This window comes from Ceratotherium simum, chromosome 9, assembly GCF_057802395.1.
Source record: "Ceratotherium simum simum isolate JZ-2026a chromosome 9, ASM5780239v1, whole genome shotgun sequence".
Classification (NCBI taxonomy): domain Eukaryota; kingdom Metazoa; phylum Chordata; class Mammalia; order Perissodactyla; family Rhinocerotidae; genus Ceratotherium; species Ceratotherium simum.
Genome location: NC_141908.1, coordinates 72,934,982 through 72,962,702, shown reverse-complemented (window position 1 = coordinate 72,962,702; position 27,721 = coordinate 72,934,982). Strand labels below are relative to the sequence as shown.

The 27,721-nt window shown below is 40.6% G+C and overlaps 1 protein-coding gene across 5 annotated transcripts in view; it reads left to right on the top strand.

Moving 5' to 3' along the window:
• Nucleotides 1-27,721, top strand: part of HECW2 (HECT, C2 and WW domain containing E3 ubiquitin protein ligase 2) — a 371,054-nt gene that overhangs the window by 149,721 nt on the left and 193,612 nt on the right. For all 5 annotated transcript variants that reach the window (XM_087435521.1, XM_087435523.1, XM_087435522.1 and 2 more), the window contains one exon: nt 3,212-3,538. In XM_087435521.1, the coding sequence (XP_087291647.1) occupies nt 3,247-3,538 (292 nt within the window). In that variant the 5' untranslated portion in view covers nt 3,212-3,246. The remainder of the gene's footprint in view (nt 1-3,211; nt 3,539-27,721) is intronic.

Sequence of the window (27,721 nt, the reverse complement as noted above, 5' to 3'; positions counted from 1 at the left end):
CACTCTGCATTTATAAAGAAAGAATGGCCTGTTGAAACCCACTAAAATGAAAATGTCATGAAACCCTCAGATCAGAAGTTGACCTGTATTTTAGACTTCATGAGTTTGAGGTTATCTTATGGTTATGGGTTATATTATGATGTCAGAATGACCATATACCACATGAGGAAAAGAAGTGTTAAGTTTATGAAGAGAAATATCAGTTTATCTGTTCATTTTATTTTTGTCCTTTTCACATAGGATATCTAGCCCGCCAATCCAAGTTATTTTAATTCAAGGGATAGTGCTGAAAATATGAGATCAGCTTTGACAGAAATTAATTGAATAAATACATTTACAGGTACTATGACCCTAGCAATGGCAGAATTTGGGTCCTCTTCACCCCAACTGTTTGTGGAATGGATTGGGGGATGGGAGAAATTAGGGAACTCTCCCCTTTCCTTCCCTCAGACTCAGTATGCAAGGTTGTTAGTTGTAATGTAATTTTTTTTTTTTTTTGGTGAGGAAGATTAGCCCTGAGCTAACATCTGTTGCCAATGCTCCTCTTTTTCCTGAGGAAGATTGGCCCTCGGCTAGCATCCGTACCCATCTTCCTCTACTTTATATGTGGGATGCCTGCCACAGCACGGCTTTATAAGTGGTGTGTAGGTCCGCGCTGGGGATCCGAACCTGCGAACCAGGGGCCGCCAAAGGGGAACGTGCGAACTTAACCACTGCCACTGGGCCGGCTAAGATTAAGATTAGTATTTTGTTGTTGTTGTTGTTTTTTAGTAGAAGCTCATGCTACTTTCCAGGACACCTTTGCAGGGGTCGTCTTTAAATAAACATAGTATATTGAAGAGGCCAGCACATACTAGGGATGCAGAGTAAATGTTAAATTCGTAAATGCATTACTGAATTATGTTGTTCTAAAAGGGGTGGTGTAGAGGAGAAATGAGATTCATTCTGCGTAGAGCCGGTAGGATCTGGGTGAGGTAGTGTGAATCCGTGGGCAGACAGGAAAGGCACTGGCACGTAGAACCTCAGGTGTACTAGATTAAAGAACAGAGGTCTTAGAAAGAATCTCTATCAGAACCTGGCAATGGAGGAAAAAACGGATATTTTAGGACTAGACTCTCAGTGAGCCAAAAGGGGGCTGTATCTAGGTTCCAGCAGGAAAGGCCCTGTTCCTTTAGATGGAGGCCAAGTAGGAGCCAAAGGAAATAGCTTCATGGGTCTAGATGGTAGAAATAGTGTGGACCAGCCGGAAAGTCAGGGACGGTGAGGGGCAGCCCCAGAAAAGGGACTCAGGTGTAAGTCGTGCTCCTTGGAGCTTAAGGAGCATCTCGGAGAAAGATGCTCACTGTTCCTTCATCTCTTTATTTAACAAACATTTATCAATACCTGCTGTGTACTGTTGTAGACACGGGGGTGAAACAGTGAACAAAGATGAAATCCCTGCCTTAGTGAAGCTTACATTCTTCTTTCCTTTCAGCTTTATTGAGGTATAATTTACAAATAAAATTGTAAGATATTTAAAGTGTACATCATGGTGATTTGCTATACGTATACATTGTGAAAGAATTCCGACCATCTAGTTAATTAACACGTCCATCACCTCGCATACACACATCTATATACACGTCTTCTTTATCCATTGATTGACACTTAGGTTGTTTCCGTATCTTGACTACTGTGAATAATGCTGCACTGAACATGGGAGTGCAGATATCTCTTTGATATCCTGTTTTCATTTCCTTTGGATATATACCCAGAAATGAGATTGTTGGATCATATGGTAGTTTTATTTTTAATTTTTTGAGGAACTTCTATACTGTTTTCCATAGTGGCTGTATCAATTTACATTCCCACCAACAGTGCACAAGGATTCTCTTTTCCCCACATCCTCACCAACACTTATCTCTTGCCTTATTGATAACAGCCATCCTAACAGATGTGAGGTGATATCTCATTGTGGTTTTGATTTGATTTTCCTGATGATTAGTGATGCTGAGCACCTTTTCATGTACCTGATGGACATTTGTATGTCTTCTTTGGGAAAATATCTATTCAGTTCCTCTGCCCATTTTTTAATTGGATTGTTTGTTTCTTTGCTATTGAATTGTTTGAGTTCTTTATATATTTTGGATATTAACCACTTGTCAGATATATGATTTGCAGGTATTTTCTTCCACTCAGTAGGTTCCCTTTCATTTTGTTGTGGTTTCCTTTGCTGTGCAGAAGCTTTTTAGTTTGATGTAGTCTCACTTATTTACTTGCTTTTGTTGCATTTGCTTTTGATGTTAAATCCAAAAAATCATCAGCAAGACTGATATCCAGGAAGCTTACCCCCTATGTTTTCTTCTAGAACTTTTATGGTTTCAAGTCTTATGTTCAAGTCTTTAATCCATTTGGAGTTGATTTTTGTATATGGTGTAAGACATGGTCCAGTTTCATTCTTTTGCATATGGCTGACCAGTTTTCCCAGCGCCATTTATTGAAGAGACTGTCCTTTCCCCAAGCTTACGTTCTTGTTGGCGGAAGTACCCAATAACCAAATAAATAAGTATGGGGTACTGTGTGGTACATCAGATCATAATAATTGCTATTGAGAAAACTACAGCAAGCAAGGAGGGATGGGGAAGGCTGGGGTGCTGCAGTTTTAAATTTGACAGCCACTGTTTTTAAGTGAGGAGATGGCATTTGAACAAGCTCTTGGAAAAGACACTAAAGTTTTTTGCGAGAATTACATTCTTTTGCTAAGTAAATTGAGCAAGTGACCTTGTCCTCAATGGTATGTTTCAACTGTGTTAAGCATGTGTCAAAATTTTCTGTCTTGCTATTTTAAAATTTAATTGCAGCAGGAAATAAATATGTGTGCAGTGTGAAGGAGAAGAGGATGTTGTTTCTGAAGGTGGGGTGTCCGGGAAAGGAGAGACCAAAAATGGATGGTAGAGAAATCCCCTTCTCCTTAATTGCCCGAGGAAGTTGTGCCGAGTGAAATCGAGGGCCACAGGTGTGTGATGGCCTTTGCCGTCATGTGACCTCAGTCTATGGAAGTTGTTTCTGACATCATCACTTGACAGTAGAACAATAGGTTTTATTTTGACAGCAGAAGATTGTGGCGTGGTCAGGCTTTAATAAACAATCCTCAAGGCTTTATGTCTCGGAAGCTTGAACCTAATTCCCCTCATTGTAGCACTAATGCTTTGTGCCTGTCTGTCTCTTGCAGCCTTGTAGGAAGCCAACCTCAGCGAGGCAGACGGCATGGCTAGCTCAGCCCGGGATCACCTGCTTTTTGTGCGGCGTCGAAATCCCCAGATGCGGTACACGCTGAGCCCCGAGAACCTCCAGAGCCTCGCGGCCCAGAGCTCCATGCCCGAGAACATGACCCTCCAGCGGGCCAACAGCGACACCGACCTGGTGACCTCCGAGAGCCGCTCCAGCTTGACTGCCAGCATGTACGAGTACACGCTGGGGCAAGCCCAGAACCTCATTATCTTCTGGGACATCAAAGAGGAGGTGGACCCCAGTGACTGGATTGGACTCTATCACATAGGTGAGTCAAATGAAATGTGCTTGCATGTGACTTAGAGCGTACGCTTTTACTCTGACGTTGTACTATTCTGTGTTTTCTCCTGGAAAAAAATCACACACACGTGTAAACACAGCAAGATTCTGGGAATTTTGCTTTCTTCTTTGAGAGCAAGTGAGTCAACAATTATAAATATCTTTGCTGATATGAATTTTGTGGTTACATTTCTACTCTAATTAAATGCCAGAACCTGCAGATGTTGTAGTATTTTCTTTTTAAAACTTCACATTGCTCTTGATCAATAGTCCCATTCTGGAAAGAGGTGGCTATTAACATTTACTTATATTTTTAAACTGTTGAAAGAGATGTCTTAGATTTAGATAACTGATATGAAAAAATATTCTGTATTTTCTAAAGGTTGAATTTCGTTAAGAACACCTTGCAGTCTAAGGTATCTTTTCATTTCAAAATGCCTTGATGTGTCCTAGATCAGTTAGATGAAGAAAGTGTCATATTCTCCTAACATATTAGTTAGAAATAGATTGCTATTTGTTTTAATAAAAGTGTCCCAGCTCTGTTTAGCTAATTTGCATCTGTTATACATAGGTGAATGAATGATGAATTTTGCATCCCAGAAAATATAGAGTCTGCTTTGTTTGAAGGTCAAAATCAAAACCTACCAATCAACCATAAAGAAAATCTAAATCAAATCTGATAATGAAATCTAACATTACCCAAAGTTGGAGAACTTTTTCACTGAATGAAAGGTATTCCTTTGAAAATTTAACATCAGATATTTTATTAGAAAGACGTTGTTGCTTTCAATGTAGATTATAAGCCAAGCATCACCCTCCCCCACTTTTTTAATGAATAAATTAGAGGGAAAAAAGACCTCTTTGTTTATGGCAGTGCTTCTCAGTGAGGGGCAGTTTTGCCCCCTACAGGACATTTGGCAATGTCTGGAGACATTTTTGGTTGTCACAACTGGATGGGGGGATGGGAGACCAGGGATGCCGCTAAACATCCGGCAATATGCAGGACAGCCCCCCACAATAATTATCTGTCCCCAAATGTCAACAGTGCCACTGTTGAGAAACCCTGGTTTGAAGTAAAGTAATATTCTTGCTGAAATTTTATTAAAATGGTAAACCCACTGCACTTTATGTTTCTCTGGGACACAGAATTTTATGTTGACTAACATAAAATTGGTTTGTATTTACCCATGTAACTCTTAATGTTTAATCATGCTAGATAGCAAGAGATCTAAAATGACAAAAAAAAAATTCAATGAATTTTTCTTTCTTTTTCCTCTTATGACAACAAAAAGGGGAAAAGTCTTCAGAATTCAGCATTTGCTGCAAGTGTGTTTAAATATTTATTCAAAGTGAGGAAGATAGATGATTTAAAAATTATATTTTTATATCTGATACCTCTTATGTTCACAAAAAATCTTACAGTTTTGATGTGACTTTTGAAATAACTTTTGGTTTTGATATAATTTCACCCTATAGGATTTCATAAACTTTTTTCTTTTTACTTTTCTCATAATATTTTTTCCTTTTTTCTCATTTTAGATTTTGTAATGCTTAATATAGACAACAAATAGCAGACTGTGTTTTTCTTGAATGCTTTTTATGTGGTATTTCTTTGGGACACAATTAATTTTACATGTAGAATGATTTCTTTTTTGTGTGAATAACTTAATCTGTAAGATGCCAGAATTGCTTAAGATAGTAACTCCTATTACTTCATACTTTTCCCCCTAACTTTCTTTCTGTTTCTCCATCCCACTTGTTATATTTTCCTGTCTAAATGTAGTCAGGAAGGAACTAAGGTATCCAAAGCTGAGTTCATCTTATCACCAAGCGACGAAAACCACGAAATCTTGGTGTTCTTGTATCTTACTTTCTAGAGGAGGAAGAATAGGTCAGAGTTCTAAATCTGGAATTAACCCAAGGATATAGCTAGGAAAGTAGAATTAGGAAATAAATCTCTTTAGAAAAGTGCTAACTCTTCTTCAGTCTATTTCAAGAGGCTTCTGTATCTTTCTCACATATCATCATTGTATCTTTGCTTTCTTGTATGTAGTGTGTCTTTTTTTTCCCCCTCCTTTGGCCAATTTCAACATTTTCTCTTTATCTTGGTTTTCCGCAGTTTGTCTATGATGTACCTAGGTGTGATTTTCTTTCTATTTATCCTGGTTGGAATTCTCTGAGCTTCATAAGTAAATGTTTTTGATGAAATTTAGGAAATTTTTGGCCATTATTTCCTCAAATATTTTTTCTATCTATTTTCACTTTCTTCTTTTTCTGAGACTCCAATTACACGTATGTTACATTATTTCATGTTGTTCTACAAGACCCTGAGACTCTGGTTAATTTTCCTTCAATCTCTTTGATATTCAGATTTGATAATTTCTTTTCATCAGTCTTCAAGTTAACTCACTTTTTCTTTTTTCGTCTTCATTCTGCTGTCAAACCCATCCAATGGATTTTTAAATTTCAGTTGACTTTTCATGTATAGAATTTGCATTTCTCTTTTTATAGTTTTTATTTCTCTTATAAGTTCTCTATATGTTGACTCATTCAGACCATATTTTTGTTCAGTTCTTTGAATTGAATTGAATACAGCCGCTTTAAATTCTCTGCTATATCCAATATCTGGGCCACCTAAGGAGCAGTTTTTATTGTCTGTTTTCCTCTTGACCGTGGATCCCATTTTCCTGTTTCCCTGCATATCTAGCAATTTTTAGTTTTACATTGGACACTGAAGATTCTTTTGTTTTTTGAGTGTAGTTGTTTTTTTTCTTTTTTTTAAGATTGGCCCTATGCTAACATCTGTTGCCAATCTTCCTCTTTTTCTCTTTCTTTTTCCTCCCCAAAGCCCCAGTACATAGTTGTATATCATAGTTGTAGAGTTGTAGCTCTTATATGGGGGCCGCCGCCTCAGCATGGCTTGATGAGCAGTGACTAGATCCATGCCCAGGATCCGAACCAGCAAACCTCAGGCTGCCCAAGCAGAACGCACGAACTTAACCGCTAACCTCCAGGCCGGCCCCAACACTGAAGAGTCTATGTTGTAGAAATTCTGACTTCTGTGGAATAATTTTATTTTAATGTCAATTTTTATTCTAGGAGGCAGATTTATTTCCTTGAACTTGCTAGGTATGATTTTACACTTTGTTAGGATGGATCCATGGAATGCCCAATGTAGTTTCCCAGGACTTCTGACTTGATGGGATTCAGCTGCCAAGTTTGGTCTCCACTGTGGATTTCATCAGGGCTTGGTTTGGGGCTTTGTTCGGTAGGTCTGTGCTAGACCTTACTCTAGGACTTTGTACTTATTCCTGACTAGTGGCGTTTCTGATGCTTTGGCTGGAGGCCCAGAGTGTTAACTAGATCTCTGCACTCTGGCTGAGCTGTGACTCTGGTGTTCTCCAGTACTGCTTGACCTCTAGCAGCAACGTTGCATTCTCAGCCCTGTAACAGCTGCCCCCTGGAAAGCCTTGATAGTCTCGCCCTGCACATGTGTAGCCCAGACTTTAGCAAAGGGCTTGTAGGGGATCCGCATGTGCAGTTTTGGCTTTCACCTCTGCATAGCTCTTTCCTTTCCGTGCCCTGCCTGGAGATTCCAGGCACTTCAGTTGACTCACACTCTGATCTCTTGCTCCGCAGCTCATCAGAACTGCCATGAACTTTAGCTCCCTGCGCTGCACTCAGGAAATCGTCCCCTGGCTGAGATCTGGGTGGTCATAGAGCCACCTCATGAGTTTCTCTTCTCTCTGGGATTTTAGTTTTATACCACCTACTGTGCCGTATCTGAAAACCACTGCCTCCTACTTTTACAGTTGTTTACATTAGGAAGAATAGTCTGGAACTAATTACTTCAATATGACCTGAAGCAGAAGTTCCTCCCATGCTCTTGATTTAGGGATTAATTCCCCCATATAGCCATTCCCAGAGAATTCTGAATAAAACTGACAGGTTGAGTCCCATGTGTTTGTCAGTTTTTCTTAGTGTATTTTCTAACTGTTTTTGATCCCTAGCAGGGAAGAGGGGTGAGGAACTGGCACCCCAGACTCTCAAGGGGCTGTGATGAACACAGACTAGCATTCACGAGTAAAAATACAACATAGGTAGAATGAGGTACTTGGTGTTCTCAAACTTGTTGGTTTTGGCAGGTCTTCCACAATGAATGGTTTTAAAAGGCATCTAGAACATTAAATATGGCTCATTTATATAGTTGCAGGGTCGCGACTGTGTTTAAAAGGAAGATTGGCTTATCTGGGACCTCAAAATGAGTGAGCGGTGATGTGGCTTTAAGCAGAGATAGCCATTTCTCTCCTGAGGTTAAGACGGGCTGTTCCGACCTTTAGACTGGAGGCAGCCTCACTTCCGAGGGGACTTTGCCATTCCACATGGAGAGGGATGGGTGACAGCACTGTGGTCTTTAACTGACAGCCATTTCCTGGTCTCTACTTCCTGATGGGGTTGAGGGTGGGCAGTAGGCCCTTGATCTCAGGGCAGGCAGGCCCTCCCCAGCCTCAGGAAAGATCTAAACCTTTATGGGAATTCAACTAGTGAGTAGTCTGGGAGGGGACATGTGACCCAGTTCTGGCCAGTGAGATGTAAGGGGAAGACTTTGAGGGACTTCCTTTTCCAGTGAAAAGCCAGAGCCTCATGAAGAGAGTCTTTAAACTTCCCCTCCTCTTGTTCTTGGGATTCTGGTGAAAGGATGTGTTACCCTAACTATAGGCATCAATCAAGAAGATAAGAAGCTACGGACAACAGAGCAGAAAGATACTCCAGACTTCTTGCTGTATAAAAACAATCTTACCCTCTTTGTTTAAGTCATCATTTCTTTCTTGTACCGGCAGTTATTCCTAATGAAGCCTCTGGGGTGGCTATAATGATGAGAAAGGGAAAGGAGAGACACAAGTGCTTTTAAAGGCAGGCTGAAGACTCAGTGGGCCACTTTAGTGGTTACTACTCCAGGGAGAGTGCTTGGGCTGCTTTAATATAGGTAAAAGCCACTGGGTTGTTTTTTTTTGGTGAGGAAGATTCACTCTGAACTAACCTCTGTTCTCAATCTTCCTCTTTTGTTTTGCTTGAGGAAGATTAGCCCTAAGCTAACATCCTTGCCAGTCTTCCTCTGTTTTGTATGTGGATCACCACCACAGCATGGCTTGATGAGTGGTGTAGGTCTGCGCCTGGGATCCGAACCCGTGAACCCGGGCCACTGAAGCGGAGCACACCAGACTTAACCACTAAGGGCCGGCCCCCCACTAGGTTGTTTTTATAAGAAGTAACAAAAATTTGATATAAAAATTTTGAAAAGAGTAATCCCAAGCCTTGTGGAAATTTTTTAAAGTTTAATAGGATCAGTAAAGTGATGGGAAGAATCTTTTAAATGAATAATTAGTAACTTGACACTATGCAAAACAGTTTTCGTGGGCACCATTGGTGAAGTGTAGGTGAGATGATACTTTTGGAGAAGACCTGAGAGAAAAGAGTACATGCAAGGCTAGGATGAGGAAAGAATTTCGGGGTCCAGGTTGGGTTGTAACTTGAAGGCTGTGGTGGCTCAGCAGGAATATGCGTAATAAACTCTCTCGGGCTTTGGGAAGTAGATGTGCTGAGAATCTGGGTTTCGTGACAGTGTGTCAGGAAGAGCTTCAGGTTTCCATACCTCTTGGTAGGACGCAGCTGCTCCCCTCCACTTGTGTCCTGAGAAGCTGGACTGTTTCCTAGCAACGATTGGTTTTATTTGTGGAATGGAGAGATGGTCTCTATAGAAATAAGTCCCGAAGGGGAGGGCTTTGGGTGGAACTTTGGGCTGGCGAGGTGTGGCCTGTTGGCACACTCTGCGTTTTGATTGTGTTTCTCTTGGCTTACATTTTCTTCCTCTCTAGAAGTGTGTTTTGTTTTTGTTTGGCTAATTGTTAATAATGTTTTTCACTGTACAACTCACTCCAGATGACTTTTAGCACTAGGAATCTGGAGGGAAAATATATCTTCCTGGATCAGAAAAATAAATCTTTCTTTAGGCAGTTTAGGCAGTATATAGATCCTACTGGGAGTACAAAGAAAAAAAGTTGAAAATATCAAGGCACCTCATAGGGATGCTTTGGGTGTGAACACGGTTCTCAAAACACATGCTAATTACATTTTCTCCCTCCAGAAAGTCTCATATACATCCTGAGATTTCCAGAGATGATCACAGTGTAGCTATAGCCCTGAATCTCCAAATTACAACAATTAATGCCTTGCAGATGATTTTCAAAAATCACTAGGTTTATGATTTATAGTTGGTCTTCAAAATTAGAATTGACCCCTCACAAGTTTAGCAGTGCTACTTGTTGCCTCCTCCTAAGGTCTCTAAATAAAAAGATCCAAATGCTTATCTCGTGCAGAAATACTTAGGGTGCCCAACAGAAACAGCTTTCCATGAAAAACCAAGTGCCTGGCATTTCAGTTTGTTTCAGGCTCACTATCTAATTCTCCTCAGCCTTTCGGTTTGTGCTTATTTTTCTGGCTATTCAAAAGAAACAAACTTCAAAAGGCTTAATTTGCCATTTCTCACTTGCAGGTCACTTTAGGTACCTGACCAGAGCTAGGGAAATGCATGTTTTTAAGGATATGCTGTGCTGTCTGCCAGAGCGCTGGTCTGCCAACTATTTGTTACTAATCTGTGACCAGATGAGAAACTTTCTCCAGGGTGTAAGTCAGTGTAACTGCTTCCTTCACTAAGAAAATCTTGCTATTAAAAAAAATCATCTAAATTAACGAATGGGCTTGTTGATGTAGCTGTTTCATATTCTGGCTCAAGCTTCTTCTCTCGCCAAGGACCGGTAACCAATAGTTGAGCAGCCTCTGTCTGGACCACACTGAGTATACCTCTCAGTGTCCATATGTTGATGATCTCTTCAAAGATGAAGGGCAGAACAACTGTATGTTGACTCTGTCTTAAAAAATATCTTGGCTTATGTATTATGATGTTTTTCATATTTCCTTGCATTTGGATGGTAAAATAAAGATTGCAATAGTCAGCCAAAGCATTAGGATCATGTATTTTAGAGCTCTAATCCCAAAGTTTAAGCTGATATTTTATGGATAAAAAAACTGAGGTCCAGCATGGTGATGCCATACAGCTAGTTGAAGGCAGTCAAGGCTGGAACTTACGTGTTCTGTGTCTCAGTCTTCATTTCTTTTCCTCTGTGTTGAAAAATGTGGTCCAGTGTTTTCCAGCCTTTAGTTATTTGCTCAGCACCTTCCTGATATTTGCAATATTGAATTATCACTTGTACTGTTAATATTTTTCTATAAACCATCTGATTACAGCGAAACAAACTGATTATCTATCCTGACCTTGTTCTAAGCAGTGAGGTCTGGGAAACCTTTGCTATGTTGGTTATATTTCTTGCTAACATGGATTAAGTGTTAAAAAAATAGCTTTTGTCTATGAACCACTCAGGATCAATTCATGTAGCACACTTTGAGAAATTCTGAGGTTATCAGTGATTAAGAGCATAGGCTCTATAGTCAGATAGACGAGTCAGTTCAAATCCTAGCTTGGATGAGTTATGTAATCTTTTTAAACCTCAGTTTCCTCATCTGTAAAAAAAAGATTAAGAAAAGTACCAATATCATAAGAATTAAATGAGATAATGTGTATAAAGCTCTCAGCAATGTGTATAAAGCTACAATGTGCCTGGGCTCATTGTAAGGTCCTGCTTATTATAAACTCTCATCGTTATTTTGGCTACCATTAGTAATCATAAAGTTATTTTCCTGGTGGTGTAAAGCTTCAGCACAAACTTCCCACTGAATGAATCCACAAGAAGGGATTTCCAGATTCAAGTGACACACTGGGACACTTCTGCTTATAGAAAACAAAAGCCATTCCTTGGAAACTGAGCTCTAGAAATTATACAAAGCACTTAAAATATGAATGCTAAATAGTACAGTATTTTAATTCGAGTGTTATGTAGATCCTAAACCAACGTGCTTTCCAAGGTGATGGGAAAGCTGCAGTTTAGTCTGAAATTCAATCAAATGGAACGAAGACTTTATGTATTCGGTATTCAGTTTCCAGAGTAGCTATCAAATACGGTTAAGAGTGTCTGTTCTTAAGCATTTTTTGTATTTTTACATGGTTACTGCTAAATTACTTTTTGTTGCCTAGTAGTATCAGTCAGAATAGGTCAGATTATGCTGCAGTAGTTAACTGACCCTGAATCCTCAGTGGCTTAACAGAACAAAGGATGAGTTATTGCTAATGCTGTGTGTCCAGCATGGGGTGGCAGGGGGCCTCCTCCATACTGTCATTTAGGGACACAGGCTCACCACGCTCTTGATTTTTGCCATATTGGAATAGTAAAGGTGCAACCATCTTGTTATTACACTGTCTGTAACACAAGGCCTCTCGGGCAGGTGTCAGGGAAGAGAGAACTGGAGACTCTCACACCAGCTCTTAAATGCTTTGGCCCCAGGGTGACACATTTCACTTCTACTCAGAGCCCATCATTCAGCATTGGTCACATGATCTGCCTCACTACAAGGGGACTGGGCAATGGGGAGAAGCCCTTGGCTAATTAGTGAGCAGCCAAAGTCTCTGCTGTAGTCAGTGTGTCTTGCTAACAATGTGTCTGGTCCCCTGGTCTGTTGCAAAGCCTAAGGCAATCCTTGCATGGTCACTGCAAGAATAGATGCTGAGGGTTAAAAAGTGTCGTACTTTGGGATACACTTTGCAAGGTGTTCAGGAGACTGAATGAGAGCACACATCCAGGGGAGGACCAAGGACAGTACCTGACATTATGGATGCATGGTGGCAGTGGGTGGAGTCTGAATTCACAGCATTGCATTGGTGTCTCTGACCATCACGGACCTTCCTTTTTAAATACGCATGTCAAAGATTTGGTTCACAGAGAAGTCCGTTCACGTGTTCAAAATGATTATGGAAGACTTCCCTGGACATTAGGTAGGTTTTAAAAAATGGTATCGCTCAGTGTACTAAATAGGCTTTAGCTATTTTATCCCCTAACATACTGGTTGAAAGCCATGCTTGAAATAGACATTCTTCTGTCCGTATGTTGAGATGGTTTTTATTTTCTATCCAGTTATTCTATAAATGTTACCTGAGTTTTTTTCCCCCCGTGCTGATTTGTGTCACTTTTCCTTAAAGGAGGCTTATTTAGATGCCATAATTAGTAAATGTCAAATAATTGTAAATATTTTGTGAAGATAGCGTTGGCATGAGGTTTAGAAATTCTTCGTTCTGATAAAACCCGTTAACTTACCCACGGAATAATTGCTTACCACACATGTTAATTTTGCAGTGTTTGTTATAATTGGCTTTTCTTACTTTTCTAGGGACTAAATAGTGGGCACGACAATACAGAAAACATTTTTCATGCCATCTTTTTGTCCTAATGTCTCTCTTAATGTCTGTTTGTCTGTTCTCAGTTGCGCTATCAACTTCCTTTTAGTTAATTTTTGCTTGATGTATCTTTTGCCATCAGTTTACTTTCAGCCATTCTTTAGCTGCTTCAGATATATCTGCTGTAAATCATCTATAGCTTTATGGTTTTAATCCAATCTGAGTGACCATCTTTTAAAATTGGTGCATTTAGTGTTTTTACATTTGCTGTCGTGTTTTTATATATTTGAATTGATTCCCACATTTTATTTTGTTTTCTATATTTCATGCTTCTTCTTAGTTATTTTCCCCCTACTTTTATGCCTTCCATTGAAATGATGAGTTTTCTTACTCCCTACCTCCCATATTCTTCTTCAGTCTATTTCCTTGAAAGTTAAACATTCTAGTTCTAGTCTGTTAGTGGTTATCCTTAAATTTTTTGTTACGTATAATTGAGTTAACCAAGGCTATAATGAATCAATATTTTTACACACCTTCAAACTGTCCAAGGATCTTAGGACATGTTCATTACAATCACTTTCCTCCCTATCTTCTCTTTTATTGTTGATATTTAATTCTATCCTGTTTCAAACCCCTTCTTCCACATTAATCATTATTATTATTGTTGTGTTATTTTTATAGACAAGAATCGTTCTGGTTATATATTCTGCATAACAAACCACCACAAAACTCAGTGGCTTAAGTTTACAACAACAATTTATTGAATGAGTAAACAATTTAAGGATTAAAAAAAAGACTTATCTGAATCAGTGACACTAAGTATGGGGGATTTGGTTTTCTTACCACACACACACACACACACACACACACACAACAAAAGTTGCATTCTAAAATAAATGGAAGCAAGTAGGAGAAGTTTAAAATTTAACTTCAAATCCTTGTTGATTTACCAAACCAAAGAATACTTTTTTTCCCCTCTGGTTAACGTAGGTGACGATAAAAGGGATCAGTCATGTCCAACATCTTCTCTTCACTTTCTCCAGTGCGTTTTCCCCTCTCTGAGCTCTCACGTGTTCTCTATTTCGTTTTGCACCATTTATTTTTTTCCTTAATTTAAACCAGCCTGATGCTGGCAATCTGAATTACAGTAGAGCTGTGATAACTATCAAAGTCATTATATTAATTTCCGTCAGTTGTTTCCCACAGTCTGGCTGACATTATTGTTGAATTTTTGGATAAATACAGACTCACTTCACAACAGTGTGTACTTCATATGGACTTCAGAGGATCTATAAAGAGCTACTCAGATTTTCAGTGTGTTTTAAGTTGTGGGGACCAAGTGTTATAAACTCAGACATAATTGTGACATTAAGGAATTCTTCCTGTAAGGTCTTGTAGTTTTGCCTTTTGTGTATATTTTATTTAAATTATGAATTGCAAAACTCTCAATGTATGAATGCTCATCAAGAAAGCCTGATTTTTCTTTTCCTACATCAAGATTTATAAAACAATAATGAAATACTTTAAATGGTCACATTTTCTCAATTTACTGTGTAAAATCATTACAAGAACCACATTAATGCCTTAATTACAAACAAAGCTTGAACTCGGTAGAATCAGATGGATCCATTGACCTCAGCACTGGGGAGTAGGTGGCTAAGAGGATGGTTTTGGAGTGGGGGTATGGGACAGACCTGGATTTAGATTCTGGCTCTCCCATTTTGTTGGTGCTTGGGAATTATTTAACCATTCTGAGCCTCAGTCTCTTCATGTACAAAGTTGGAACAATATCAACTTTACAAAATGCAAGGAAGATGAAACGAGATGCCATCTGTAATGTGTACACACAGGTAGTTGCTTTATGGGAGGTAGCTGCCACCAGCCCCACCCCCACCCCAACATTGTTGAGAGCCTACTATTTGTCTGCCACTAGGCAGCAGGACACAAACATGGATCAGCTCACATTTTCATGGGGTGAGAAAGATGTGGGAATGGTGCAGTGTGTTCAGAACAGTATTACAGAGGCCATGAGAGCACGGAGAAGGAGCAGTTTAATGCCTGAAGTGGGTTCTGGGATGGGAAGTGTATGGAAGGAGCTTCACCAAGAAGGTGATATTTAGATTCATCATGAAATAGAGATTTTTTTTTTTTTTTTGGTGTTCACTTGAAAAAAGTCATTCTAGGGGGTGTGAATATCGTATGCATGTGCCAGGCATTCCTCATGAAGGGCCTGCACATGCTCTACTTGAGGATTGCACCTCCTGTCCTCTTGCCTTTCTGCCTGGCTGACTTCTGGGCATCCTTTTAGATAGGAGTCAGAAGCCACCAACTCTGAAACCGTGATGTGAAAAAGTTCCTAAGGAAGCGGGAAAAGGGACTCTTTCAGAGCTGATGACTCTGTGTTGTAATTTATCTTTTTCCATATTTGTGTCTTCAGCCGCACTCTTAGCTCCTTCACTGTGTCCTGTTCGTGCTGTATCCTGAGCACCATACCCAGCTCCTTGTGCTGTATTATCCATACGGATTAATTCATTTCATTAAAGAGTAGGTTTTAGGCTAGAGCAATTATGACATTAAAGTAAATACTTTTTTATTGAAGATTATTCCATATTATGTAGTTTTCTCCTAATGATTTTATTCAACAGATTATTTTTGGTATTCATCATTCATTCATTCATTTATTCAACAATATTAGGAGTTTACTGTGTACCAGGTATCTGAAAGAATTTTTTAAATATCTATATGTAAGATCAGAGCTAAAGGACTGTCATTCTAGATTTTTTTTCAATTATGTAAAATATTAGCCTTTTGCTTCCTATTTCCTTACCCATGGATTCTATTTTGTATGTTTAAATAGAAATAAATTTATTCCTTAAATTCAGCATGTTTATTGCTTTATATTCTTATTTTTTTTTTGTCCTGTCTTCTTGTCTTATTCCAAAAATAAGCATCTGCTGCTCTAAGCAATCGTGCATGTTTTTCTGAAGTTGTGTGTAGTTTGGCATGAAAAATATCTATAGTACTTTTGACATTCTGAAAATGTACTTACATATTCACAATATAATTGTTACACCTCTAGTACAAATAAGTGCTATTATGAAATTACTGATGGATCAAGAAATGATCATCCTTTTACTCTACAAAAATAAGTACTACATTTTTGGGGGGACTATAGTTATAGCACTAAGCAAAAATATTATATAAGAAAATATGTTACTGAAAGACTAACTGAAAAAAAAAACCACCTTGAAATTTCCAACTGAGAATTTACATTAAGTTAACTAATAGAATTCTAAATATTGATTACATATCTTTTTAAAGCATCCAAATAGATTATTTAAAGTGAAAGTTGGTGGCATATTTTTGATATGATAAAACATTCTGTGTGGAAAGGAAAGGCTTAAGAATTCAGTGAACATCTGGAGGAGGTTAAATTCTTAGTTTTGGGCTATGTGATGGCCATTTTTTCTTCTGTTCACTTTAACTACCAAAACCTGTCATTCCTGAGCCATTTCAAGGAGAGAAACAAGGTGAACTGTGCTATGCCTGTGACCTGTTGTAACTGCTGATTTGAGCAAGGTTACAGATCAGCATATGTCACGTAACTTAGAATTTTCTGGTCCATCATGTGATTCATTTGCCTGAATGGAATGCTATGAAACTAATAAAATTTCTCTTAAAATATCATTATTATTACCTGTAAAAGCCTAACTACAGCAATACTGCTAAGATAAGCAGCAACATTATCATCTTTGCATTATGTGATGCTATCCATGGAGCCTCCAGAGTTCCTCACGTTCCATAAGTTTGGAAACTCTTACTTGTTTAAGGAAATTGAATGCTGGTAGTAAAGTACTGTATTTTTCCTCATTTGGAATCATTAAAATGTATTATTCGTCTGTTGAAATTTATTTTAAAACTTAGAGTCATAGGATTTTTAGATTCAGAAAGGAAGTGAGTGATCATTTACTTCATTGGCCTCATTTTCCAAATAAGAAATAAGGGCCCAGATGAATTAAGTAGTGTGTCCATGGTTGCCCAGTAAAATAGTCGGAAAAAAATAGTGTCTAATAGGAATTTCCTCCATGGTGGAGTTACTTTTTAAAGGAAGTTAGGTGCTAAAGTCAATTCCTGCAGGTGATTTTTGAGTGTAGTCAAAATTACCCTTGACACACCCTGTGGGAAGCCAGTGTGGCTTAACAACGAGTTCAACACAGCCAGATTTTCTCCCACTGTTGGAACAGACTGCCGTGTTAGATGGAGAGCCAGAGAAGAAGTTGGCTTGTGTTTAGGGGCTGTTTTTATACCCAAAACCCTATCATTTAAAACTAAAATTCCACCCAGCCTGGTGGGATGCTCGGAACAACTGCATAGTTCACACTCCCTCAAGGGCCGTACGCTCGGGCTGGAATGGTTCCCGTGCTATTTGGATTGTTCTCTTTCTCAGTCTCTCCGCTTGTCCTGAGCGGGCTGTGTGGTTACACAGAATATGTGAAAGGAGCATTTGTGGTGCCTCCTCTGAACATCAGTTCATCTTTGAGGATTCAGTAAAGTCTGATGAGTCAGTTCCTTTAATGGAGGCTTGGAGAGATTTGTTTGATAAATTGTTTTTTACTAGTTTTTATAGCACTGTCTAAAATATCTCCCCAATACTTACTGTCAGTTTGAGCAGTTCTTCAGTGAAAGAGTGTTTTCTTTTAAAGCTGTCAGTTTTTCAGATGATTTCCCTTATCAGATACACAGAAATATTTTTTGTTCTGTTATTTCTTATGCTTCCTTTTCAGTGCTGCACACCATTCCTTGGGATTTGAAATCCACAGGGCTAAGTGTGTACCACCAACTCTGGGCATAGGAAAGGCTGACATGATCTAATATGATTGTTTAGGGTACAAAAATTCCTTTGCCATAACATTTTAAACCTACCCGTCTTTCTCTAAGCTGTCACTGATGTAATTTATTGTTTCCTAAAGGCAGATGTGACCAGCACCAAAAGTGTCGATGAGCTGAAATATTTCAAATATTCAAATATTTCAAAATTTCTTCAATATCTCTACTGAGAAAAGGACATGAAAAAGTAAATGATGTATATGGAGAATTCTATTTATAAGAGGTTACAAAAGAACCCCTTTACCTCTACCGTTTACCAAAACCATGCACTTGCAAGTCAACAATAACTCCTAGAAGTCGGGTACCAGACCTTCTGTCGGTCTTCACTGCCTCCTCCCCCCCAGCCTTACGTGCCGTCCACTGCCCTTTATTGTTGAGGCTTTTCTTTTCATTGGCTGTGACACTGTCCTGGCTCCCCCTGTTTTCTGGTCATTCATTTTTTCCTCTTTACTGAAACTCCTTTCTTTCCTTATCCTCTTAAATATTCTTCAGGCCTTATTGTGAATTCTCTTCTTTTTAATAGCTGTCTCCTTGAATGATTTCATTCACTCCCGGTCTGTAGCCAGTCAAAGCAGAAAGCTTCATTTCTGTTCAAGGGTGACTGCAGCCGTCTCTTCCTGGCTCACGAGAGCCAGTTCTGCACATTTCCTCCCAATTCTGCATTCGGTGCCCTCACATTGGTGCATGAAGTCCGCTGTGGTGAGAGCATTTACACCCCAGAAAGGAGAAAACACTGCAAATCAGGGCTCCCACGACCCCAGCTAGCCCAGGGCCAGTTTGCCAGCTCATCACTATCTAATCCCACCCTCTGTGTGAAGCTCCCAAGATCATTTCTCTCTGAATATCCTACTCTTTCCTCAAATTCAGCTTGTTGTGAGCAAATTGACTGATGTGCCAAACCAGTTCTTCTTGATTTCTCTATTTTTGTTAATGGAAATGCTGTTTTTTTAGTCTCTCAAGCTTGAAAACCTTCCCAAGGTTTTGACTCCTACCCCACTCTCAACCTGCACATCTAATCTGCTGTTAAGTCATGGAAGTTTTAAGTCAGCCAAGTTTCCAACTGGCACTGTCACATCATTCAAGTCTCACTTTGTTTAGGTCTTTATCATTAGCTTCCTCAGTAATCTCAGTCTAACCTACTTTTGTCCAGCCCATGTTCCACGTTATTGCCAAACATTTAATAAATAAAAGTTTATTTTTGCCAGGCATATAAAGTGCTTGGCACAGGACTTGGTTAAATAAAAGTATAAGAAATGTCAACTATGATGATGATGATGACGATGATAATTAAACTGTATATTTCAGCAAGGCAAAGAACATATTTTTCTCTTTCTTTTTGCTGTACTGGCAAGTAGGCCCATTACTTTTGGATAAAGTATTTGTTGAGTTAAAGAAAAAAAACTAAACACTATATGTAGGAAAATGTGATGAGGGAAATTGTGCTTCAAGGATTAATAGCCTCATTAATGTGCAAGGATGTTAAAATGGAACTCATCCGGGATCAGTTTCAACTGAGGCCCCAGGTGAAACGTGACAACCACCTCCACACTCCAAAGTGGGATGCTTATCCACCCAGGCAGGACTTGGGAAGGAGTCCTGCAAGGACTCATCACCCTTACCTGGCCCTGCAGGTGAGAGGGGAGTTGCTGGTTTGATGGAGGATTCTCATGACCCTTACCTGGCCCTGCAGGTGAGAGGGGAATTGCTGGTTTGATGGAGGATTTCTTTGGGGGTATTGTCAATGTGCGCGGGAGCCCGTTCTCTCTGTCAAACACGTACATGCTGGAGAGAAGCGGGCTGCTTCCCTCCACCTCAAGTCAAGTGAGAGGGCTGTCAGAAGAACTGCTCTGAGAGCCTCATGAGTGTCCTCTGCAGTGTGAGGGACACAGTGGACTGGTGTCTGACCCACACCTGAGGACTGTAAAGGCGAGAAGCTGTGGCTGGAACTCAGAGTGAGAAGAGCTCGCTGGCAATGGCCTACACTGTCTGAGTTGTTGGGACAAGAAAGCATGTTTTTTGGGGACCACAGGGCTGGTGTGGCGTCATTGTCACACCTGCTCCAAAGGCCTCCTTGGAGGAGCTGATGTAACGCGGGGGCCATGCAGAGAGACGGGATGGAAGACCTTGGAAGAAAGAGGCCGAGTGTGCTCCTGGAGGCCAGGCGTCTGAGGGGCAGAGGGTTGTAAGTGACCACAGCAAGGAAATTGCAGGTGTGAATCGCCAGAAATGGGGTATCTCTCCAGAACCCAGGAAGTGTCCCCTTGAGAGAAAGATCCTCCCAGCTCACAGAGAGCCTGCACCAGATGTGGCAGTGCCAGCTCAGTCAGACCTGCTCTGCCTCCTAACCTCTCCCTCCTCCACCACTGTCACCCTGGAGGAGTCAGACACTGGTGGGGAGTAGAGAACACAGCCACGCCTGCTTTCTCCGAAGGCCGTCTGCCTGAAGTGGGCCTGAGCTGAGACAGAGGGCGGGATTTCATTTTAACTGAAGTTAGGAGTTTTGATCATGACTGGACATTTTCTTTACAGAAAAAAACATTTTTGTGACTTGATGTAACCAGAGGACTTTTCGTTGTCTCAGAATGATCAGAAAAGCCGAGGGGCCTGCTCTCATTTCATCCAATGGCGAGCGCAGAACCAGTCCCACAGCCAGATCAGAACAGGCAGCAGAGTAGAAGAACAACGTGGCTTTACGTCGTACCCAGCGAGCCCTGCCTGCTCGGTGTCATAGTTCACTAAATACCCAATTATATTATATGGGAAACTATGGGGTTACACATTGTCTTTGGAATTTGATGTGGAAAAGACATGTTGAGACTTGTTTGGCGTGATTTTCAAGTTGCAAATTAAGATGTTACAGAACAGGGGCTAGGCCTGGCTTTAGTCTTAGATTTAGAGGTGAACTTGAGCTCACCGCAACTGGGCAAAGTGGGATGGAAAATGGGACTGTTAGGGAAAATGTCGCCTTTCTCTGTCGCTTGCTTCTAAGTCCAGCCGACTGACAGCTCAAGTCCCCTGGAGAGAACCACTTTTGAAGAAATATGCATATGGCATCAGGGTCTGATCTATTTATGGAAAAGCACAGCATTTCACTCAAAAGCAGCGAAGAAGAGAAAATCAGAGGACGGTGTTCTCAGGGCTTTTTGAGGCGTTGGTGGGAGACAGCCGGGTGCGGAGGTGGATGGTGGGGTAGTGATCATCGCCAACAACAACAAACAGCACACTGAGGCAGAACCCGCCTCAGTCCTTGAGGCGTGAAGCACACAGTGACAGCAGTGAGGCCACCTGTCCCTCAGAACGGCCTTGGCGTTCCTATAGAGACCAGCACACGCCAATAGGCTAAGAGGAGGGAGGCATGGTGTGGGCCGGCTGTGCAGCTGTGGTAAACCTCAAAGAATGAAGGGAGAGCTCCAAATTAGAGAGTGGAAAAGAAAGCAGAATTAAGGTTTTAAGATTTTGGTCTTCCTTCCAATTTATCCATGATAATATGTTTATGGTGCTTTTATATTTAGAGACTTCTTTCAGGAGCATTTCATGTAATTCTTATAGCAGCTCTCTGCCTGATTAACTGTGCCACCTGATGGTGGAAACTGGGTGAGGAAATGAACCAGTTCGGGTAGATGGTAACAGAATTTGATTGAATTTGTCTTATAATTTCCTCATTCAGAGGGCTCTTTCCAGTGTACCCGCCTTTAGTGCTGTGTTAACAAAGTGGGGTGAGAGGATTTCAGATGGTTTGTGGATGATATTTTTAAATTTAATAGTGATGTGTTTATTTTTAAGATTATCTTATATTTTTGGCAGGAATACTGGTTTTCCATTAATAGACTAAGATAAACTTGTTTAAATAAAAAGAGTAGAAATAAAAAAATCCTCAAGTAAATAGCGCTACTGAGATGTGTCAGTAATGTGAACGGGCCTGTGCACACGTGATGTTTAGGAACCACTGGTCTAAAGACTTATTGGCCAAAACATAGAACTTATAATTTGATTACATCCTCTGAACGTTGTTCTGGAATTGTCTCTTGTGGCTCAGTCCCGACCTCACAAGTGGATTATAAACTCTTTGTGAAGAGGGACTGTGTCTTATATAACGTAGCTGTTATGGGTTGAATTGTGTCCTTCCAAAATTCGTATGTTGAGGTCCAAACCCCAATACTTGAGAATGTGACCTGATTTGGAGATGGGGTGTTTACAGAGGTAATCAAGTTAAAGTGAAGTCATTGGAGTGAGCCCTAATCGAATATGACTAGTGTCCTTATAAGAAGGGGAAATTTGGAGAAAGACATGCCCTATAGGGAGAATGCCATGTGAACATGAAGATGGCTATCTCCAAGCCAAGGAGAAGGGCCTGGAAAAGATCCTTCCCTCACCATACTCAGAAGGAAGTAACTGTTGACACCTTGATTTCAGACTTCTAGCTTCCAGAACTGTGAGGCAATAAATTTCTGTTGTTTAAACCACCCAGTTGGTGGTACTTTGATATGGCAGCCCTAGGAAACTAATACAATAGGTATTTGCTTAAATACTGGGAATGTAACTAAATAAGAATTCTTAAACTGAATAACACAGTCTTCTTCCAGTGTAATTTTGATCAAACTCATAAGAAGTTTCAAATTAAAAATGCCTCCTCAGGAGCTGGAAGGCTTTCCCGGGCAGCCCCTTCTCTCTTTTCCTACTTCAATAATGCTGCCCCCCACCCCCACCCCTGCCCCAGTGCCACCGTCTCCTGAGCTTGGCACCCTCTGGCGTGTCTCCTTTCACGTACAGTGCCCTAAATGTCTGGACTTTGCCGCCTTGAGTCATGTCAAGGCCTGTCCTCCTTTCCATGAGGCCTTGGGATTGAACTGGATTGCTTTTTTTAACTTCCACTGCTTTTTTAACTTTCCACTGTGGTTTTTTGATTTTTTCTGACCAGAAAAAAATCTGTTACCTTTAGAAGTGGTAGCACCCACTAAAGAGAAAGGGCACTATTTGAATTCACCGCAGAACCTGGCCCTTAATTAAACGATGCTGCTGCCTCCTGCTGAGCTGTTGCCTTGTGTGGCATTTGGAGCTCGGAGTCTGCATTTATCTGGGTGGGCTGTTGTTGTCGCAGCTGTCAGTGTGCTGCACCCTTACCACTTGTGGGGTGTGCCTTCCACTGGATCCTGTGAGTTGACAGACTGGCTATGGCTTAATCATGTTTGGATCCCCAGTGCCTAGTACCCGATTCAAATTCAATCACAATCTGTTGAATCAATGAGCATTTTAAAGGAGAACTGAGATTCAGTGTCCTATAGGCTGTATTTTGATTTGACATACAATTAAATTCTGTGATATGATGCGCCTGAAATGTTCTTCTAGTCTTTAGATTCAGAATCTTGTTGATTAGGAGACTGCTTTTAGTCCTGAACTGGATTCCCAAGAGTTTACAGATCCTGTATTTCTAGGGAGCTTTAGGAATTGTTTTCAGTGGTTTAGGAAGTGATCTATTTAGGCACAGCAGATGGACCTAAATAACTCCCCCTTTTTTTCGTGATCTCTTAAAGATGTATTTCTATGAGTTAGATTGGACGTATATGATCATTTTCTAGAATCCATTCTAATTTAAACCACTCTGTCTATTTTTACGTTCTGCTTTCTCTAACTGAGTTTTTAAAAACCTAGCTGTCAGCACGCTGAGGAATTGGTCCTCCTGGATGATATGATACTTCTTATCACTTTTAGGATCATGTCCACATGGAATGTTGCCATTTACCAATTAAATACTTCCCTCCAAATGTGTTATATGCATTTTTATTTTGAAAAGCAAGACAATGGAATGATGGTGATGTTTACAAATCCTTGCATCCAGAAATGAGAACACTTGGGAAAGCAATAGCAGTTTTGCATCTTTTCATGATTAAACCTTGCACGATGACCCTGCCGTCCTGTACTGTAGGATAAATCTGTGCTGGCTTGTCAGGGGCAGCTATTTTGAGGAGTTCTTGATGCTCTGGGGGAAACATTTAACTAAATGTTGTTGCCCTTGTACCAACCTCGGGTTGATGAACCCCAGACTTTACCAAACCAGGGAATTCACTTTAGCGGATCTTTCATGATTCTTGTGCCAGGTTTTGTGGGTAATACACAGTCTCTACCTTTAAGGGACTTACTGTGTAGTGGGCTCAGGATGGTGGCTCAGGTTTGAGGCTGGAACCCTGGTGTTAGCATGTGTGCTTATTCTGGCCCCATGGCACTTTCACTCCTGTCCCCAGGTCCAGAGGGCTCCTTATTGAACCTCACCACTGCAACAGGACGTAGGAGTAGCACCTACTTGACAAATATGGCCAGGAAAGCTCTGTGAGCCTTTAGCCTAAGTCTAAAGGAAACACTTGGATCAGCTGGAGGCTTTCTGAAACTTTCTTTGATGCAACTCAATAATTAAGAGATCCTGGGAACTTTAGAACTATGACCAGGTTTGAGTATGGTTGGTTGGCCAAATGCTTGAGACTGAAGTAGTGCCAAACTGTGCTCTCACAAGTAGAGAGAAGATTGATCACTGTCTTGGTGGTGCCCAGCTTCTGTTTCATGGAACATTCCCTTTAAGAAGACCTCAGGAGTCAGGGTAGGTATGACCCAGAGAGAGACACATAAAATCCTAAGTTTTGGATCCTAAAGAAATCTTTGAGCTCACTTGTTTAACTTCTCTTACATTTTAGTCAGCAAAACAGAGGTTTATAGGCCTCCTCCAGTTTTAATGGCCTATTAGTGGGAATGTCTAGGGCTAGAATTCAGATCTGCTCTTTGTTCTCTGTTGGTCTTGCATTGTCTGTTTTGCCCAAGTCTTTATAGCCAAGCACTGTGTTCATGGTATGTTGATAAACTGACTCTCTCTTTAAAAAAAAACCCTCTGATTTGTAGTGTTTATAGATTTCCGTGGTATAAGTACTTCCACCAGGACCAATTTCAAGCTACCAACAATCTAACAACCAGCTTTCAAAATTCCAGAAACTTAACAGTTGGCTGCAGCACACCACTGATTGTATTCTCCTACCTGTTCTTTTAGGCATTGCTGGTGGCATGTTAGTGACCAATTCCTTGTGAGGTAGGTAGACCCTGTGGTGATGAAAGGTAAAATAGTGCAACTAAGGGCCAGTTCATTGATTGGCTCAGTTAAAATGAGTCCAGCATTCCCTGGGTTCTGATCTCTTCATAAGACTCTGTAGTCTTCTTCAGTTAACATATGATAATAAATACTGGCTGCTAAGTGGGGTATGTCTTTTGGTTCTAAAGCACTTTTAGAAGAGTCATGTTGTGGGACTTAGAATTTACTATTCCCGAAGATCCTGCATCTTGAAAGAAAGTCCAGTGGAGGAGTGCAGAATATTTCCCATGCATCTCGTCATTTATTTATGTTTGACTACTACCACTGCACCCAAACCCAATGTGGCACTCCTCTATCTAGCTATTTTGAGTTTAGAGACAGGAGTGGGCAAGATACTGGGACAATGTCATCATAATCAGAACTGCTTACAGTATAACAGATTCTAGAGCTGGATTGACGCTGTAGATAATCATCACCCATACTCTAGATGAGAGACTGATGGAAACCTGCATAACCACACTGCTATTGGGAGTCATCATTTGGGATTGTAACCTGTGATTCTTGTACCCCATTCAGTGTTCTTTCCATGACACCATTATGACTATATGGTTTTTTCCCCACATTCAGAGCATGGAAAGAAATATAGCATATGTCACTAGCCTCTGACTTCAGATTAAATAAATCTTAGATTTTCTATATGCCCTTTTTCCATATTAACAAGTAAAAAGTGAACTGGAGTACTGATTTGGAGGACTGCCTAGGACTCGTTTAGCCTTCCTGTCAGTGAAAGGACTCAGAAGGTGCTGGATGATGTGAAACTTGAGGCTTTTCAGAAGAATCATTAAACGGTTTTTGCATACACAGAATGAAATCTTCAGTGTTGAGATACGGAATAACCTGTCTGTCTTGCATTGAGAGGAAGACTTGTCTCTGATGTGAGTGTTCAGTGAAATCCATCAAGCATCGAAACACCTACAATGTTCCATGTGTGTGCTAGGCACTGGGAATACACAGGTGAATAAAATAGCAGCTTTGTTTTCTAGGAACATACAGCCTGTGGGAGAAGAGACACGTGAACAGATAACTTGAGTATAATCTTCTAAGTGCAGCACATGCACAGAGCACACGATGGCAGCAGGGTACAGTTCAGTATGTTTTCATGTGTTAACCTAGCCTCAGGAGGAAGAGCACTGAGCAAGGAGTCCAGCAGTTAGGTTTTGGTCCCAGCACGACACTGCCTGACTGACCTGGTATAAATCATTTAGCATCTTTCTCTCTTTTGGAGACAGGAAGGATCTTGGTGAACTCCTAAAGGTTATCAGGAGGGTTAAACAAATGTCTATGGAAGTGTTTTGAAAGTATTGTCTGCCACATAAATGCAAGTTATTATTTTCATTTTGGAAACAGGTAATTTTTTTTTGACCAGAAAGCTCATATTCTTTGACTAAGCTCTCCATATAAGCATTCATTATAAATATTACTTGAGTACCCACCTGGGGCTAGACATACTTCCATGTCCTGGGCTACAACAGTGAGTAAAACAGAGTGGGTCTCTGCTTGTGGAGCTTATATTCTAGAAGGGAAAGACAGAAAATCAACAAATAAACAAGAAAAAGATCAGATGGTATTTCAAGTAAGTACAATGCAGATAATAAAAGCAGGGTAATATGATAAGAATGATTGGGTAGACCTTATACTGGGAGTCGGGAAAGACCACTCTGAAAGGTGATTTTTAAGCTGAGTGACAAGAAGGAAAAAGCCATGCAAATATCGGAGATAGGAGCTTTCTAGACAGAGGGAACAGTTCTAACAGAAGTCCTCGGCAGGAACGAGCTTGGCAGCTTTCAGGCACAGAAAGAGGGCCGGTGTGGCTAGAGCACTGTGGATAAAGGGGAGGTAGGACATGATGGGGGTCAGAGAAATGGGCGGATTGGATCACAGAGCACTTTGTCAGCCAGCGTGAGGAGTCTGGGTTTTATTCCAAGTACAGGGGAGAGCAGTGAAGGGTTTTAAACAGCAGAGTAACAAGGTGTGATTTTCTAGAAGATCGTTTTGGCTGCTGGTGGAGAATGAATTGTAGTTTGAAGTCTTGTGGCAGAGAGGTGAGAGAGAATATGGGCTTATAGCAGAGAAGTTCATAGGAGTAGAATGTATATAGGGTGTTATTGAAGGTGCTATCAAGAGAATTTCCTCATGGCTCAGATATTGAGTGCTGTGGGAAAGAGAAGAATCAGGGATGGCTCCTTAATTTTTGACTAGACTAGTTCAAATTACAGAGGGAGGAGTAATTGTGGGGAATGAGAAGGAAGAGAAGAGGCAGTCAAGAATTTTTCTGTCTGTGTCAAATTTGACATGCCTGTTATACATCCAGGTGGAGATGTCAAGAAGGAAATTGGGTGCATGAATCTGGAGTCTAGGAATTGTTGACAAATAGACGGAGCTGGAGAAGTGTAACCCTGCACTACCTAGAGGGGGTCTAGGATGGAGGCTAAGCAGAGGGGAGAAGGAGTCACAGAAGTCTGAGAAAGAGTGGGCAGGAAAGAAAACTATGAGAATGAGGTGTCCTGGAAGCTACGAGAAGAAAGTAGGGTAATCAAGTGGGAGAGAAGTAATCAACGGTGTCACTCAGAGCTGAGAGGTCAAGTACTGTAAGAGTAAAGTGACCATTGGGCTTAGCAACATGTTGAGGGAGATCATTAGTGTCTTGACAAGATTGGTGAGGATAGAAGTTGGAATAAGGTGAGTTGGGGAGAAAATGTGAGTGAGAAAGTGGCTGTTTTGGCTGCAGATCATTCCCTCAAGAAGTTTGCTGTGAAGGGGGATAAAGCAATGGAGTAGTGCCTAGAGGGACATTTGGAATAAAGCAAAGGCAT